General features: G+C 37.2%; 1 protein-coding gene across 10 annotated transcripts in view; it reads right to left on the reverse strand.

The window, feature by feature from the left end:
• SCUBE1 (signal peptide, CUB domain and EGF like domain containing 1) overlaps positions 1-19591 on the reverse strand; it is a 281424-nt gene that overhangs the window by 101786 nt on the left and 160047 nt on the right. For all 10 annotated transcript variants that reach the window (XM_082751775.1, XM_082751767.1, XM_082751773.1 and 7 more), the window contains one exon: positions 7059-7184. In XM_082751775.1, coding sequence (XP_082607901.1) covers positions 7059-7184 — 126 coding nt within the window. The remainder of the gene's footprint in view (positions 1-7058; positions 7185-19591) is intronic.

The raw sequence follows: 19591 nt of genomic DNA on the forward strand, positions 1-19591 counted from the left end.
TGCCTCTTGGACTACTCAGAGATTCATTCAATGTTTCCACTCCTGTTGGACTGCAGTGCCATCACAAATTAACTTAAAGGTGCTGTTTATGCCAGATACTTAAATACATATATAACCAACAGTATTTTTATTAACTATTTTAAAGTGCAATCAGCAACAATGTGTACACTTCAGACAACTTGACTGCAGTGCAGTCAAAAAACTAAAAACCTCCACTCAAGTCTAAAAACCTCCACTGGAAGAGATGAAAGTATCTTAACACAGTTGCTCTGATCCACATAACATAATGGACTTTTCCTTACATTTGTCTGATGCTGTTTATAGTACATCCTGCAGAATCACACACTTGTTTTATACTTTCCTTGTATACTGAAGTTAGAGGAATACTGGTTCCTGCTCTACCCACTAAGTTAACGTACGATTTAGGTCAGTTCCTTTTACTGTCTCTTACAAATATTTGTAAATCATGAAAAATACTTAAGAGCAAAGGGACATCCAGATTGACTCCATTTTTATCAGAAAGCATTAAAGCAAATTCATGAGAAAAAAGTGTTCTTTTAAAAATTATTTCTTACAAATTTGGACTCTACAGCTATGCAACAGACTATGTGTGTGTTCATTAAGTTTGTGGCATTGAAGAGGCAAACGAAAAAGGACAAAATGGTAACTTCTGATGGACACAGATTATCTTCAAACACTATAAATCAAGTTAAAAGGATATAAAATACTAAGTAATGTTTTATTTTGTTTTACCAAAAGAGAGTATACATATATCTATTAGAATTCAGATACACTGATCCCCACATTGCAGATTTAAAACCTGAATGACACTACTGCTTTTGACACTGCATCAGCATTCACATGTATCTTAAGTGCAATCAAGATGCTGGACTTGTTCTCTTAGTATTTATGTCATGGTAATTAAAATATGTGATACAGATAGAGTTTTTTGAATATCTTATAGACCAAATGGCTTTTCCATTTGTGGGGAAATACTCTGTACATTTGGCTTAGAGAAGAGGAGGCTGAGGGGAGGCCTCATGGTGGTCTGCATCTTCCTCATGAGGGGAGTGGAGGGGCAAGTGCTGAGCTTTGCTCTCTGGCGACAGTGACAGGACCCAAGAGAATGGCATGGAGCTGTGACAGGGGAGGATTGCGCTGAGTGTTAGGGAAAGGTACTGCACCCTGAGGGTGGTTGGGCACTGGGACAGGCTCCCCAGGGCAGTGGTCATGGCATTGTGCCTGCCAGAGTTCAAGAAGCATTTGGACAATGCTCTCTTGGGTTGGCCCTGTGTGGAGCCAGGAGTTCCAGGAGTTGGAGTTCATGATCATTGTGGGTCCCTTCCAACCCAGGATATTTTATGACTCTATGTTTCTATGAAAACTAATACCAGATAGAGAAGGCTTTGCTCACATCTGCTATTAACATGAGCAGAAACAACATATAAGCCCTTCAGAGATACACGCCATTTATAAGACATGGCTAATGCTGGTGGCCAAGTTACCGGTCTGTTCTCCCAACATTCTACTGTGAATTAAGAGCTATCCTGAGCCAAAGCCATAATACCAGTGTTTCAGACTGCATTCAAACAAGATTTACTCTTTTCATTGACTATCACGCTTGGGCTCCTGAAATGGCCAGCCACCCTTCAGGGCCTGCAGGCAGGCTGCATGGCATGATCTCCCAAACTATCCACCTGCCTCTGCGTAACAGCAGAATTTACTCTGTTTGGTTGGGCTATGCTAAGCAATCCTGAGCTTTGCATTTGGGCCAGTGCTTACATCCATAGACTAGTCTTGAAATGACATTTTGATGATGAAGAACAAGAGATTACTGTTTGGACGACAAATGATACATTAAAGAAAAAAAGAAATTGTGCTGTGCATATTCCACTAAATAAAGGTATTTTCTACCTTCCATGTTAAAACACCTGGAACACCTTTCCAGTGCTTCTCTGAACTTTGGTATCATTTTTTTTCTGGTCTCTTCCGTCTCTTCCATCTGTCATGCCCATGATAAGGAACATTTGGAAAATGTATGGACAAATATTGAATCTAGTATTTAGTACCCACTAACCCCCAAAACTTCCTAAGACAATGATCTCCTCATCTTGTATATGTGTAGATGAGGTATATACCATGGCTCAGATGTCACAAAATTTGCAGCAAATTTTGTTTTTGCAATAGACTATGTGAAAACATGGCTTTCTCAGATAGATCAAACCAGTGTATTGCAGTTCCAGATAAATTAAAAATTGCAGTGTTTTTTAACTAAATTGGACATTGAATATATAATTAATATATAATTTATATAAACACACGGACATCTCTATCTATGCGATAAAGCTATGAATGCAACACTGTTTCCACTATCTGTTCTAGTATGGCCTTACATTTTTAACATTCCGAAGATCTTTGTACTGACAGCAAATAGCTGAAACTGTCAGCAGAAGCTGAAAAGCTGCCACTAGGCCTAGGTGGGAGGGCATTTTATTGCAAACATACTAGACAGGATTTTTGGAATTACTTAGCACTAGCCCTCCTCTTCACTTATTATAGGAGGAGGTTGGTAGAAATAACTGTAGTTAGGTTTATCTAGTATTCTTCATTAAAAGACTCAGCTTCCACTTGATTATAACTCTGCCAGCATTATTTCTTTTAGGTTACGACTTGCATGAATGTGTAACTGCTTTAGGTTTCTTCATACTTCCTCAAGTTCCAGCAAAAATGATCCAGGTAACTAACAAAAAATGCCTTGATTTGTCCATATTTGGGGAAAAAAAAATCTTCTCTTTATCAAAAAGCTATGCTATCATGCATAGGCATAAGACCTTAAAATATATACAGATTTAGACAGTAGAGGTTATTTCCAATGTTTTTCCACTGTAATCTGGAACCAAATTCACTATGCGTAAGTCTTATCTTTATGCTGCCAATGAGTACCCATTAAAATCACTGACAAAGCATATTCTTCTTCTAATGGCATCTAAGCACAGAAGATGATAGTTTACTACTGTTTTGGATCTAAAGGATGTAGCTTTGCTGAGAAATTATGTATGGTTCTGCCTGGTGCATTTCTAGATGGCCTTCTGACATCACTTCCAGCCTCAATACTTCTGTATTTTCCTAGGGTAGCAACTGAGAAACTACATGTTTAAAATTAACATTAGTTGTTAGACACTGGAACAGGCTGCCCAGGGAAGTGGTGGAGTCACCATCCCTGGAAGTCTTTAAAAGACGTTTAGATGTAGAGTTTAGGGATATGGTTTAGTGGGGATTGTTAGCGTTAGGTAGAGGTTGGACTTGATGATCTTGAGGTCTCTTCCAACCTAGAAATTCTGTGATTCTGTGATTAAGAAAACACTACTGTTGCAATATTAAGCATTCAAAAGCTAAAAAATACCAGACTTTTGGTGCACAGACTTATTGTATCATGATAACCATCCTTATTGACAAATGCAGACAACATTTCTGTCTTTTCAGTGCACAGGTGGGAAAGTCAGGTCTGTGGAAACAGCTGGAGAATCCTTGCCTCACTGCCAAGAGAGGATGGTCTTTTGATGCAGTGATAACAGCCCATAAAACTCTCAATTTCTGCCTTTGTAATGGAAATCCTACTTAGTGCTTGGCAATCCACAAATATTTCATCTATTACAGGCTTCTAGTATAATAATCATTTCTCCATGGCATTTGAGACTACAATGGAAGCCACTGGGGGCTTGGCTTTGACCATACTAAGTGCTATAAATGCAGAACTGTGTTCTGGGATGTCTTGGTTTCAGCTAGGATAGAGTTAACTTTCCTCCTAGTAGCTAGTAGGGTGTCATCTTTTGGATTTAGGATGAGAAGAATGTTGATAACACACTGATGTTTTAATTGCTGCAGAGCAGTGCTTATACTAAGCCAACGACTTCAGCTTCTAGCTCTGTTTTGCCAGTGGGCAGGCTGGGGGTGCAGCAGGAGCTGGGAGGGGACAGACCCAGGACAGCTGACCCAAACTGGCCAAAGGGGTATTCCATACCATCTGATGTCATGCCGAACAATATATATACATATATATATATATATACATATATATGTATATACATATATATATATATATATATATATATATATATACAATATATACAATATATATACAATATTTAACAATTTAACAATATTATATATATATATATATACATACACAGGGGTGGCTGGCCGGGGGGGACAACTCAGGGATAGGCTGGGCGTCAGTCAGTGGGTGGCGAGCAATTGCATTGTGCATCACTTGTTTTGTATACATTATTATTAGTAGTACTATTATCATTTTTATTTTATTTTATTTTATTTTATTTTATTTTATTTTATTTTATTTTATTTTATTTTATTTTATTTTATTTTATTTTATTTTATTTTATTTTATTTTCTGTCCTAATAAACTGTCTCTATCTCAACCCTCAGGCTTCATTTTCCTGATTTTCTCCCCCATCCCAAAGAGGGATGGGGGAGGGTGAATGAATGGCTGTGTGGTGCTTAGCTGCCAAACAGTTTAAACCACAACATGGCTGTTTCTGGTTAATCACCTATCACAACTAAATGACTTTGACATTAACACCTTTACATTATTCTCCCATTTGTAAGATAGGCAAAACAGTACTTTTTAACTTCACAATAATGTTCTGAAAGTATATTAACAATGCCTATGGAGCGCTCTGATATTACTGTAATGAGTATCATGGGAAAATCCATGAGGAAATTTAAAATCTTATGTTCAGAATAGCTTTTGAACACTGTGCAGCAAGCAAGGCATAACAATGAGTTATGAAGGAGAGGAAACTATTGAATGAAAGCCTATTTAATGAGCACTGACCATGACATACACTGAATGAAGCAAGACACCAATAGTGATTGCCTTATTAGTATGGAATGATATGACGAGGTGATGTGTGATCATGTAATTAGGATGTAATGACAGTCATGTAATGCATGCATTAAAAGCTGGAAGCCTTTCTTCCATTTTTTTATGTTTTCTAATTTCTTTTATTTATTTATTTTTTTTTGACTGAAAAACATGCCACATTAGAGTGGACTTGGGCCAATTCTGAAAATTTCTCTCAGTATTCTGATTCATTGGCAAAGTAACTGATAAAAAATCACCTATTGACACATTGGTTATCTGTCATCTCCTCACATAAACAAACAAACAAACATGGAAGAAAGCTCTGACAAACACTGAAAGGCACAGTTTCATGGACCATTATAAACCAGAATACTTGAGAGGGACAGACAGTATATCAGACACTACCAGTCTGTATCCCTGTATACCAGGGGTATAGACCTAGTCCAGACTGCCAAGGGGCAAGTATCTCTTCTTTAGTTCTTCTTCATGTATGCAATAATTGCAAAGTTTCAGTTCAGGATTTAAGTTAATTCCACTGAAATGCTTAGTTGCATTTTTTTTTTTTTTTAAATGTCAAGATTTTGTTTCAGTACTAAACCTTTATAAATAGTCTTCCGTAATCTCACAACTGTTGTCTTCGGCTATCTGGCTACAATTTTAGGTATCTTTGCATATGGAAGGGCTAGTAGTAAGACTATTTTAAGCAATACTCTGGAACATATTTGCAGAATGTGCTGTGATTTTACGGGTTGGTGTATTCTGCAGCAAGATCTGTGCCCTTGAAAAACTCTGTGTTCCTACATAGAGGCTTGTCAGCAAAAGTTCTTTATAAATCAAACTAACATTTGAACACCACAGGGCAATGAATAAATTCAAGTATTTTAATCTATTAAACTTTGAGGCATTTAGAAATATCTTTCCAGAAGAGGCCCTATTTCTCCTGTCATCATCTCACTATGAAAAAGGATAATATAATTCTTAAGGAATGTACGAATTCGTGGAAACAAATAATAAACAGTATAAATAAACATCCTCTCCAACTTAACCAATGTAGCTGATCTTGCACTGCAATTAACAGCATGCAATGTTTGCTTCTAATAAACACTGGGAAAGAAAATGACCATAGAGGCATTTTTTTCTCTGTGTTTTTGCCATTGGCCTTGTGTAGCCTCACAAGCATTGAGGAGCAATCAGACTGTACAGTATCCTGTGGGACTTCTTGATCACATTCAAAGGTGATTCTTTTGAATTCATACTTAGGAACAAGTATTATCTAAGCTTGTTTAAACAGTGGAGATCTCAGGTAGAAAAAAGCTGGAGTGGAAGAAAAGGTAGCACAAAAATACTGGCCCTATTCAAAGTACAAAATGTGTTTTATTCATTTTATTCATTAATCATTTTATTGCACTATTTTATTTATTTATTTATTTATCTATCTATCTATTTATTTATTTATTTATTCTCTCACAAAGCTACCAGCTAGGAAAGGAAGCTATTGGAGTCAGACCTAACACTCACTGAAGCCATAAGAAAGACTCCCATGCACTTCAGAAGCTTTCTGATGAAGATGTTATAGAGGGTCAATTATTTTAACCTATACAGAACAATTCTAGCTTCCAATTTTGTGGGCTGATGAACATCTTCAGTATCTCAGCTTCTACAATACATCACTAATAGTACATTTGATACTGCTGAGTTATATCAGTAAAAGTGGCCTGTATGCAGTGGAATCAGCAGTAGAGCAAACATTCCTGTCATTTAAAAAAGAGGATTTAACATTGATAGTTTGATGGCTGTAACAGATTTATCATTAAACCTATTAGTACATTTATCAATGTATCCATCATTGTGGACCTCCAAAAGCTAGAATTTTCTATGCACTTGTTTGTTTGTTTTGCTTTACAAGGAAAATCTAGATTAAATTATCTATCACATCCTGCATTCATAGGAAGATACAAAAGTTGATAACACTTTGCTAACAGGCTCACTGCCAAAGTTCTGTTATTTGATCCCTCTTATCCAAACCCAAGTAAACCTTTGACAGAAAAAACACACTACTAAAATTACAAATCACCTTTGGCCAAAACAAAGTTGATTTCTTGAATTCTGGAAAATAACAACAATGAAGAAAATAAGACATTTGTGGGCATTTGAAATTTAATCTTTATCTACCTACATTTGCAGTCCTTCTGGTTTTTGGCAAGTTCAAAGCCAGGCCTACATTCACAGGCAACCCCACCTTTGGGTGTCTCCCGGCAGATGTGTGCACACCCATGATCTTTGTTCATACAGTTCATACCCTCTGTAAAAGAAAGAAAGAAGAATAGAAAATATTAGTACTGAAATAAACTTGCAAAATGATTATCACCAATTATACACATCCTGTCCTTCATTGTCATTGTAATCTTAATTTTGCATCTGGACCATGTTCTACAAGGCAAAAAAATGCAGCTGAAAAGACATATACAATCAACAAAACAGTGTAATGAATGACAAAATAACCAATCCTATGATCAACTGCAGCTCTATTTCACGCTTAACACATTACAGTAATGTATATTTTGAGCATGGATTCACAAAGGGGAAGTCATGCTTAACCAGCCTGATAAACTTATACAATGAAATGACTTGATTGGTAGATGAGGGGAGAGTGGCTGATATTGTCTACCTGGACTTAGAAACGTAGAATCATCGAATATCCTGGGGATTGGAAGGGACCCAATAAGGATCATTGAGTCCAACTCCTGGCTCTACACAGGACCAACCCAAAAAACAGACCCTATGTCTGATAGAGTTGTCCAAATACTTCTTGAAATCTGGCAGGCTCAGTGCCATGACCCTAACTTTCCACACTTATAAAATTGCAGAATCTATTTTCCAAATTCAAATATAAGTATTTGAAAAATGAAAAGACAATGGAAAATGCATGTAGGATTGGCTGTTTTTATTTATATCTTTATAAAAATTCTCATTTCAAAAGGAAAAGACAGATATGAGAAATTTGGCAGTATACTGAGGCTAGTGTTATATACATGTACCTTCCTTGGGGTATACTCAGTGAGCATTGCTATAGAATATAGGGTGTTTTTCTGCATGTAGAAACCCATTACTTTTGATCTCCCTATTGAATCTCCATATTCTAATTTTTCATGAAAATATAATGGATTAAAAGGATACTTCAGGATACTCCAGGAAGTTGTCTGTGCAACTGGTGATTATAAGAGTTCAATAACTAAGCTCACAGCTATTTGTTTTATGAATAAATGTAACGATTGTTAATGCCTGGTTCATTTTCATTTGCCTGTTAATGTGCTGTATACTCTGTCACACACAAAATCTGTTTTTCAGATGATGCATCCACCAAAACTTATATCTAAGCATTTTTGGTTGGATTTCTTTGCTCTTTGCCATACAACTCAATTATCTCTGTTATCCACAGTAAGTGCAGGCAATCTTCAACAAACCTGCTACTCCTTTTCTCTTTGACTACATTAATTTCTTAGTCATCTTAAGTCCAATTTTAGCTTTCTGAACTATACAAGTGATTTAGATATTTAATGTGCCTGATGTTCTTAGAGGTTTTCATTACCATGTTAATTCAAATCCCACATATTCACAGAAATATTTAACTCAGTCCTTGTGGGTCAGCATCTAGCATTCCTAGTGTGAAGGAAGGTCAGCTAAATCTGCATTACAAAGCCTTCCCAGTGTTCCCCTTGGGTTTCTGACCTGGAAAGGAGAGATGAATTCTCTTAGAGTATCACTGCCCGAGATTTCACAACGTAACTCGGCTTACTACCATGAAAACAACATGTATTCCCCAAAACACTGGTGAATGGAGGATCACTGTAGACTCAGCAGCTTGTCTGCCACTTTGTACCATGGCTATTTCTACCTATTAAAGGCCAATTTTGCAAAACAACTCAAATGGAAAATGTTCAAGCTAAACTGACAGTGATGATGTATTATAAATATTTTATTATTTATTTATTTTTTTTTTCCCAGGGCTGTTGCAAGGTTTTTGCTTCCAAAGGTGGAAACAATCTCTGTGTTCCCTTTTCATTCTTAAAGAAGTCACATGAACACATCTGCCACCTCCGGTATCTACACGCACAGCCTTTGCATTTAGGCTGATCTCACACTATCAAATCAAATACTTCAAACCAAGTATTGAGATTTTATTACAAACTTTTATGACAAACTCAGCATACAGAATAGTTTTTAATCAAACATAAGGAAGAGGTTCTTCACTGAGAGGGTGGTCGCACACAGTGAAGCAGTCACTGCACCAAGCCTGTTTGAATTTAAAAAGCAATTGGACTGTGCACTTAGTCACATGGTCTAAACTTTTGGGTAGACCTGTGCAGTGCCAGGAGTTGGACTTGATGATCCTTATGGGTCCCTTCCGACTCAGGATGTTCTATGATTCTATGATAAATGAAAGGATTAGCATGTAAAACAGTTACTAATAAAATTTGTGTACAAAATTTGAAGAAGGAAATGTTCCAGAAAGTAAGATTGGCTCAGGTTGACAGAAGCTAACAGCTTCAGAAGTTATTTGTACTGCCTGACTTTACTTCAGAAAGGTTATATTAGCAGAACAATGAAAAACACATCACCAGTAAGACTGGGTAGGTTAGTTGATCTCCCCTATAAAAAAAATCAGAATCTTAAAACTCAACGTATGAAAATCAACATCATAAACAAATTATTTCTCTCTAAGCTGTGTTAGCATGGATGAGTATAAAAACTTGTCAAAGCGCAAAATTCTTTGCAAACTGTAGCCTGCACAAGAGATGCTATTGAAGATATAATACACACCATACTATACTATACTATACGCATGATACTGTACTCTGCCATCCCATACATAAAAGTGAGGTATGAATGTTGTATATGGATGAACAGATATAAGAAACCTGGGAACAGCCTTTTTGAAAGTTTTGAGGCATTTTATAATCCCTTTCTCTAAACTGCTACCAACAAAGGATTTCAAACACAATGTGTTTGACAAACTACATTCCTGCATACTACACTATGTTCAGAAAAGGATCTGGGAAAGATACCACATGCCCGATTGAGTCACATTGCTGAGGCAATGAGAAGAGAGGAAATAGAGAGATGAAAGAAGATATTTAATGGCCCAGAAGTGTAATGAAGCAAGTGATTTTCAGTGTTTACTTACAGATACTGAATATCTGCCATTGTTAAAATCACTTGGGAAGTGAGAAATTATACACTACTAATAATATTGGGAAAAGCTATGATTAGAATTATTACATCTTGAAACTAAAGTGAAAGGCAAAGCAGGTTTTTATTCTAGTATTTGTGTGTATGGCCACAATATTTCAGTTATTTTCTTACTCATTTCAATTATTGTATTCATCAGGTACTTGGAGCTGTACAAAAGCTATTTCAGTTTAGCTGGAGAACACCATTAAAATCTCCTAAACCAGAGAATCATTATTTCAGAAAATTGAAGTTTTTATGGTGAAATATAACGCCATTATTTTTCAGAGCAGGAACTTATCCACAAGCTTCTCATTTATATTTTAGTATTTTTCAAATTCCTAAGAACTAAATTAAAAAGAAATTCTGAACAAAATTTTGATTAGAACTTACAAAACATTTATATGAAAATGCAGCAAGGAAATACTTAGGCTTGTTTAAAAAATATTGTCTTAAACAAATTCATGCTAATTTGCAAATAGTTTTAATTGTTCCAAATTTCAGATTTTCAGCAAATGCAGCATTTGGCCAGATGCCTTCTGCATCAATCTGCATACACAAATGATTTATGAATCACTGTTGAGACGTAAGATTTACCCTTTTTTGAAGAACTGGCCCTTCAACCAATACTGAATCTTTTATGACATTGCATATAAATCAAACTTAAAAAAAAAAAAAAAAAAACAACACTACTTTCCAAACGCTAGTTTACTTGCTATACAAATGCATGCAAGTAGGAGAGAAAAATGCTCCTAGAATTACTTTGCCAGATATTCCCTTTAGCAAGATACGGTCTAAAATGTCTAATGTAGTACAAATACATAAACACAACACATATTTTCCTATACTGGAACTGGGTAGATTGCACTGCTAGTAGTAGAACAGCTGGTCTTTTGACAGTACTTCATTGCACTATTATAGAAGTAGTAACTGAAGTGTGAACAGGCACTCCGGGCCTGTTCAGCCTGGAGAAGAGGAGGCTGAGGGGAGACCTCATCACAGTCTACAACTTCCTCGTAAGGGGGTGTCGAGAGGCAGGAGACCTTTTCTCCATTAACACCAGTGACAGGACCCGCGGGAACAGGGTTAAGCTGAGGCAGGGGAAATTTAGGCTTGACATCAGGAGGGTGTAATGAACATTTATGTACATTATATATATATATTATATATATATTATATATATATAATGTAATGTACACTTCACAGAGAGGGTGGTTGCACACTGGAACAGGCTCCCCAGGGAAGTGGTCACTGCACCGAGCCTGTCTGAATTTAAGAAGAGATTGGACTGTGCACTTAGTCACATGGTCTGAACTTTTGGGTAGACCTGTGCGGTGTCAAGAGTTGGACTTGATGATCCTTAAGGGTCCCTTCCAACTCAGGATATTCTATGATTCTATGATTCTATGATAAAATGTCTGAGTTATCATTTCCCCTCACTATCACCTCCTGAGAAACAAAGTTTTGCCTTATTTTAGTTCATCTTCAGTAGCTACCTAATGTTCCCATACTTTTACCTAGGGACCCAAGAGTGAATAAAAGCACGGAAAAAGCATCTTAGTGCCTGCCTCGGTGTTCAGCATCCCTTGGCCTCACAAAAAAAAGGGCAACTGAAAGAGGAGGTGAGGAACATGTGTCCAGACCCACTGGCACTGTCATGTGCAGGGAGACAGGAAGCTCCTCTCCTGGGTGATGGGCAGTGCACAGCTAGAGCAAAAATGCTGTGTTCCCTCTGGGGGTAAGTGGAACAATGAAGGATGACAAACAGCTTGATTTGTAGAGATGTGTGGAAAACTAGTCATTCAAGTAAAAAACATCATCACTGAATAACTGAGAGGGATTCTATTTTTCATTTAAATGTGTTTGAAGCTTTTCTCTTCATCATCATAAGCCTCAAGTCAGCAAAGAGGCCCTAGCTCCAAGAGGAGCACCCTGTGCCTCACATGTCACTCCTTCCTAGAGTTGACAACCCATTGCAGGTCCAAAGAAGAGAGGGGAAATACCTGTGGAACTATCCTAGCCCTTTCCCAAGACAGTACAGGATTATGTCTAGAGCACTTTTACCCCAGTATGCTGCACAGCCTGGACCAAGGAACAGACAATGGATCTTTTACCCTACCCTTGACCAAAATGTATTTGCAAAACTTTATCTTCTACTACACAGCTTTCATAGAATCATGAAATCACAGAATGGTTTGGGTTGGAAGGGACCTCAAAGACCACCTGGTTCCAACCCCCCTGCAATGGGCAGGGACACTTCTCACTAAACCAGGTCACACAAAGCCCCATCTAACCTGACCTTGAACACTTCCACGGATAGGGCATCCACAGTTTCTCTGGGCAGCCTGTTCCAGTGCCTCACCACATTCAGAGTAAAGAATTTCTTCCAAATAACTAGGATAAATCTACCATCTTTTAGTTTAATGCCATTACTCCTTGTCCTATTACTACACTCCCAGACAAAGAGTCCCTCTCCAGCTTTCTTGTATCCTTTTAGGTACTACAAGGTTGAAATGAGGTTTCTCTTCTCCAGGCTGAACAACCTCAACTCTTTCAGCCTTTCTTCACAGGAGAGGTGCTCCAGCCCTCTGATCACCTTTGTGGCCCTCCTCTGGACTTGTTCTAATATAATCATGTCCTTCTTGTGCTGGGGACTCCAGGGCTGAATGCAGTGCTACAGGTGGGGTCTTAGGAGGACAGAGTAGAGGGGTAGAATTCCCTCCCTTGGTCTGCTGGCCGCACTGCTTTTGATGCAGCCCAGGATACAGTTGGCTTTCTGGACTGCAAGTGCACACTGCTGACTCTTGAGGTTCTCATCAACCAACAACCCCAGGTCCTTCTCCTCAGGGCTGCTCTCAGTGCATTTTCCGCCCAGCCTTTATTTGCGCTTGGGACTGCCCAGGTACAGGAATTGGCCTTGTTGAAATTCATGAGGTTTGCACAGGCAAACTCTGATCCCTCTGTCATCAGCTCTTACATCCCTCTGGATGGCATCCCTTCCCTCCATCTTTGTGGTCCCCTCTCTCTCTCACTTCTGCTATTTTTTGCACTAATCTGTGTACAGCAGTTTCTAGAACTTGAGTGATTATAGATGAACTGAAAAAACATAGTTCCCAAATCAAGGGAAAGACTAAATGTTGAGAAAAGAGAAGTCAGAACACCAAAAAATCTTTACGTATCCTTGATACTATAATGTTTGAAGTTGAAAGGCTCTAGGTTTTTCATGTTAATTGTTAACTAAAGCAATATCTTAATTTCATATACTGCTACTCAAGATCATCTTTAGAGCATAGCACAAAAACAGGTGTGTGTTCTCTTTGGCAGTTCTGGCAGACAGTAAAATGAAGACTTTTCAAACAGTTATACATATTCTCAGTAGATTCACCTCACAAAAGACAGCAAAACAGAATCCAATAGAAAATACATTATAAACAGGAAGAGAAATGCTACTTAAGAAAGAAGAACACTAATCTAATTGAACTAAAACCTCTCTTAGCATTTTAGATATGACTTGAGAAGCTTGCGTATTGCAGTCATGTTTTTTCTTCTGACTTTCAGTTACAAAAGATTGTTCATGGAGAGTGGCAGACATTGTTATGTGACCTGCAATCCACAGTCATTTTGTTCCTGGCCTAGGAGAGATTGGGTGTGAGTCTACTACATTAATACACTCTGCCATCTATTTATCACAAATCTCTTAATAGGGCTGTTCTGCAAAACATTCAGTCTGATACAATGACCTTTCCATTGTATTATGTTCTAAAAATGTTTTCAGCTCAGTGGCTCTGAAAATGCTTGAATCAGGCTCACTGTGACAACTAATGTGCTGATCAGCCTTTATTTTTCATTAACACTGCCTGTTCTCATCTTAATTAAGACATCTAGCCATTATTTTACTTTGTGGTTCATCCTATATGCTCATATTACCTTCTCTGTTGTCACAGTTTCACTCTGTATTTGCTTTGTTGCTGTTTTTTATATTTTCCAATTAACCATGCTAGTTCCAAACACAATCTGAAATTGAATACTTAGAATTGTGCCAGTGATACAATACAGTACCACTTTTGAAGGTTATTGTCAGAGTATACGTGGTTGAATGTGGTTAAAAAGTACAAGAAATCTAGAATTTAATCCATACAAATACACTGGCATAAACATTAACATGTGCAGCACTGATACTCAGTCCCCAAAACTATGTAATTGGAATCTCTTTTTTTGTGTGTGTGGGTATGTTAATTTTAGTACTAGGTACACATAAAAATAATTTATTACAGTTGCACCCTCATTTAATTAAAAAATGGATCTTATAAAAAGTCATGAAAAAGTTGTAGAAATTATTTACATAATTCATACATCATACATAATCTGTATGATTGTGTTCAATAGCTTCTAGAAAAGTTAAAATACATTCAATATATTTATATGCTAGTCACTGAATTTCTAGACTCAGATAAACCACAGTGTTTTATTATTTATTGTTTTACATACTTTTTATGAACATGCTCTGCGTGCAAAGTAAAGCAAAAATCTTTTTAACACAAACAATAAGAAATTGTTTGGTCAGCTTCTTTCCATCAATCTTAATTACAGTGGATAATTACTTTTGCTTAGGCAGGGGATACATGTGGTGCTATACTGCTAATAGTGATACTCATGAATTTCAGGTGTAAATTTGAGAACTGCTCTTTGAGTGACAGGATTCAATTGTATCAGAATCAGTTGTTGCAGTTCAACTGTATCAGTATGCATTACATATCATAGCAAAATAAAATAATACATAGTATATTGTAATGATAATATAGTAAGAACCAGAATGTAACATGAACTGTAATTTTTTTAGGTCAGCTGATTGTCACATAGTCATTCCCTCCATAACTGCTGCCAGAAAGAGGGAAACACACCTTTAGCAACAGAGAAATCAAATACAAGAAGATACAAACATTCTAATTTTAGTTGTTTACTAAATTATTGAAATAGTGTATTTTTTGTTGTTGCTGTTGTTTGTTTTCTTTCTAAAAATTAATGTGAGCAATGACAGCATTGCTACAGTGAAACACACTGGGGAATTACCAAGAAATGTAGAAGACTGACAGAGAAAATTCCTCTCAGAGTTTTTGGTTTACTGTGTTCAGAATGGAGGCCAAAAAAAAACCACAGTAAGTTTCTGATGGAGACACGAACACGATGCTAGTGAAAGTGCAAGACAGATGTTTCAAGCCAAATGTTACTTCTGTGTGTAAATTTTGGTCATAAGTGCTGAAAGATGGTTGAATATCCAAAATATGCGTACAGTTAACTTTCCCACTGGCTTGTGGAAAGCAGATCCCCATCTATAGCCTAATACACAAAGTACTCCTGCCTTGGCCTTTTAACTCAAGCATCTTGCATGCTTCAGAGCAATGAAAATCAGCATTTGGCTAACCACCCCAGGTACAGGCAACAAATACATATGGTCTGATCTTGGTTCCATTAAAAACAAAGGATCACTTTCCAACAGCATGGACCTGACCTTCACCTTCATGCTACACAGTTCCTTCAAACCTTCTGGACATTTCTGGCTCACTAATAAGGACTTTGTTCTGGGAGGTGAAGAACATCTGGTGAGCTTGGCTACTCAGTGAGAGCTTGAGATGCTCTCATCTCAAAAAATAATACATCCCTACCTGAAGATAGGAAAAAAACAAAACAAAACAAAAACACAAACAAACAAAACAACAACAACAACAACAACGAAACATACCAAGATTCTCTCTCTTTAGCAAGAAAAAAAAAAAAGGACAAAATAAATTTATCAGGGCAGCTACTCTTCCTCAGACAATGATAATGTCATGGTAAAAAGCGTCCGTCTAGGAACAGACCACTGGAGTTAAGTGGGAAACATTGTATCAGGTATGTCATAAATATAATAATCTATTTCATGACCTAATATTCTTCATTTTGTTAAGTGGATGAATACAGGACTTTCTGCTTTCATTTGTGGAATAGGTTGCTTGTTTCTACCTAAAGCTTTAGGAAAATACCATTTTTAGTGACCACTATCTCACCTCTACAGAGGTTAAAAAGAAAACTAAACAAATATAGCAGGCAAACTGACACAAGGAAACAGAATTTTACCCTATTAAGTAGGTTGGCTAGATAAATTCTGGACATCATACAAGAAAACAGCTGCTACTATATAATACAAAATAAACAAGTTCAAGTTTGTTTAGCAATTGCATGTGTTTTCAGTTTGGATATAAAACATGCTTAGGGACACCATCTTCAGCAGGCAGACTTGCAGTCTGATCTCTGACAAAATACTCCTGCTCTGAGTGTCAGCTGGAAAAACTGCATCTGTCATCCAGCCCTGAAGAGAGGTTTTGTCTGACAATTTAAAAATAGGCATGTGTCAGAAATACAACTTCATTCTGTCAGTAGTATGCAGATAGATCTGTAATTCTGCAAAGGTACTGTAATTTCAGATAAGAGGACAGAAAGATTAAATGAATGATGGGAGTGAACAAACCAAGTTTAATTTAGCAGAAAAATCATGCTGGTAGAGAAAGATAATAGATTTAAAATTTTCCAAAAAATGACAGCAATTCCAGTGGGACCATGAGAGAATGAGAATGACAGGCTGAAATCCAACCCAGGTTGGCTGAGACTGACTACTGTGATTGTGTGATGGCTTTTTGGTGGATTGCATGAAGGTATTTTGGCAAACTCAGTCTTTCCCACATTGTTGTTCAGCACCACGCTGGTGCTCACTGTAGAGACCCTTTCCAACGGCCTTTGTGGGGAGGCTGAGTACAGTTACCTTCTCACATGTAGAATGGAGTTTATTTCAAAGATAATTCAGTAAGATAGCACAGGGAATTTGAGCTGCTGCTGTTCTGGCAAAATCTCTGTCTCCACCAATACCTACTTGGCACCCACCATCAATGCTGATTTCACACAAAGGGAAAGAAATGGCAGGGGAAGGGAAAGATAAGGAAAGATGGAAGGGAAGGGAAGGGGAGGGGAGGGAAGGGGAGGGGAGGGAAGGGAAGGGAAGGGAAGGGAAGGGAAGGGAAGGGAAGGGAAGGGAAGGGAAGGGAAGGGAAGGGAAGGGAAGGGAAGGGAAGGGAAGGGAAGGGAAGGGAAGGGAAGGGAAGGGAAGGGAAGGGAAGGGAAGCATAGTCAACACTACTACAATCTGCTTTTAATTTTTCTTCATCTTTGAATAAGAATTCCTTAAAGACCAAAGCAAAGCAAAAGAAAAGGCTGTTTTTTGAGGAGATACTGCCACACAAAGCCCTCTGGTAGATGAAAGTAACCCTGAATGCAGGCAAGGCTTTGCAGGAGGCATAGCTGAGGAATGTTCTTTCTCTATTTGAGTCTTCGCCACTGCTGTTGTATTTCTTGGTGCCTTGGTGGGAGCTACTAAATCCCAAAATGTCTCTCATGTCCCACCCCTCAGAGATGTGGTGCTACAGCAGAGCTAGCAAATGACAGCATCATCAAGGCTTGAATACCCTCAGATGGGTAGGAGTTTGGTAACTACAAAAAAGGACAAAGTTGTTTCAAAAATTAGAAACTCCCAGGTTATTTTGGAAAATACTAGTCTTTGTGCCTTATAGCATACTGAAGATATGAAAACCTGGCTCAGTGATTTCTATACAGTCTCTCTAAGTAGAAAAAAAAATCAATTTATAACATGGGAAGGTTGTAGAGCGTTAGAACAGACAACGGCAAGGTGGGTATTTTTTTCCTCCCTGTTCGCAGGAAAACTCAGTTTTTCAACAAAAATACTCCGCCTAATATCATGTGAAATTTATCTAAAAGACGTTGTGGAGCTTTTAGTTTTCCAATAAAATGACTTACAATAATCGCTGGAAGCAGATAATTTTCACAAATATAAATAAATCAATTAAAAATACAGCTCTTCATTAGTGTTTCATGAGGAGATTTTGAACAAGGACTAATCAAAGTTTAAACAACTATTATCATCTATGTAAAGATAAGGTAAGAAATGGGATGATGGGAATAACAAAACAAAGTCTAAAATCCTCTGTGTTTTTTGTTATTGTTGTTGTTTTGTTTTTCCTTCTGAAATCTTTACAGTTGACATGAGACAGCCTTGGTTTCCAGAAAGAAATCATTCTAATAAAATATTTCAGAAATAAAGATTTCTAGGGCACTTTTTCAAACACGTACCATATACTCAAATAGACAGACTAGCAGCAAATATTTCAACAACACTTCACTTTGCAGGAACTTCTTCACATCTGAAACTCTTCCTAGGAAAATTTCATAACTTCTTGCAACATCATGTAATAAAATATACATATGTGCTTAATCAGCATCCTTGAAAGCAATATTCAAAATAAAGGGCGCCTACCAAGTTTAATTTCAGACTCTGCTATTTAAGGAAACTGTGAAGTAAATAATCCTCTCAAAGCAGCAGGATGAAACAGATTCTCATTCTTGATTCCTATTAAACTTTAACTAAGATGCTTTTTTCCCCATGGAAACAGCTGATGATGAATGCACCAGCTGTATGTGAGGTTTAGGTTAAAAATCCCAACTGGAAAAACAATCTCAGCCATGCCTATTCTGCACTGGGAATGTACTCACAACTCTCAAATTCTTTTTCAGGGAAGAAGCCATCTCCCGTGCCCTTGGCCTTACAGGTACTACCTTTCTGAGGTACATCCCCATACCAGACAGCATTTTCTGAAGACATTCCAAAGAAACCTAATATTAATTCTGCTATTTTAGTAAGATTATTTATTACCATGAACACAACACTTAAAGACATTCATAAGTATTTTGTGTTGATGGCTGGAAAAAAGCTGGATACATGCAATTGATTTTTTCCCTATTTTTACATTAATAGAAAATACACTGCAGAACTAGTTAGCAAAATGATACATGACAGTATATATAACTACATAAAATATTTTACTTACTCTACTATATATACCACTATAAATATACTATTTTATATGTATTATGAACATTATACACATAATTACATATAACACTATACACACATATGCACATATACAATCTATTTAAACCTACAAATGTGTTGTGCAGAAAATAAAGATTGTCCGCTGCTCTACAGGTAAATATAGAGAACATACAAAATGATTATCTATCATCAGGCCTATCATTTTTTTTAGGGTATGACCAAGATTCAAAGCTCAACCTGCTATTGATTTTGGTTCTTACAAAATGAAACACTGACCATGATGACAATAAATTCATAGACTCGTGCACATTCTGAAAGGCTCGCATAGCATAAAGGCAGTCATGTTTCTCAAAGATAAGGGATAAAACTACCAAGTTTCTGGCCTCATGTTATGTTTTTTGTAGATCAGTTTACCTCTAGAAAGCCAAATGTGAAGCAACATCCACATGTAGCTGTGCTATAGTCCCCAGAACTTCACAATACCATCCACATTTTGACAGTAGAAAAATCCAATAGTCTTAGCTGTTCTAGAACAACCAAATAAC

The sequence above is a fragment of the Aythya marila genome (genome assembly GCF_965140915.1).
Source record: "Aythya marila genome assembly, chromosome: 1".
Classification (NCBI taxonomy): Eukaryota; Metazoa; Chordata; class Aves; order Anseriformes; family Anatidae; genus Aythya; species Aythya marila.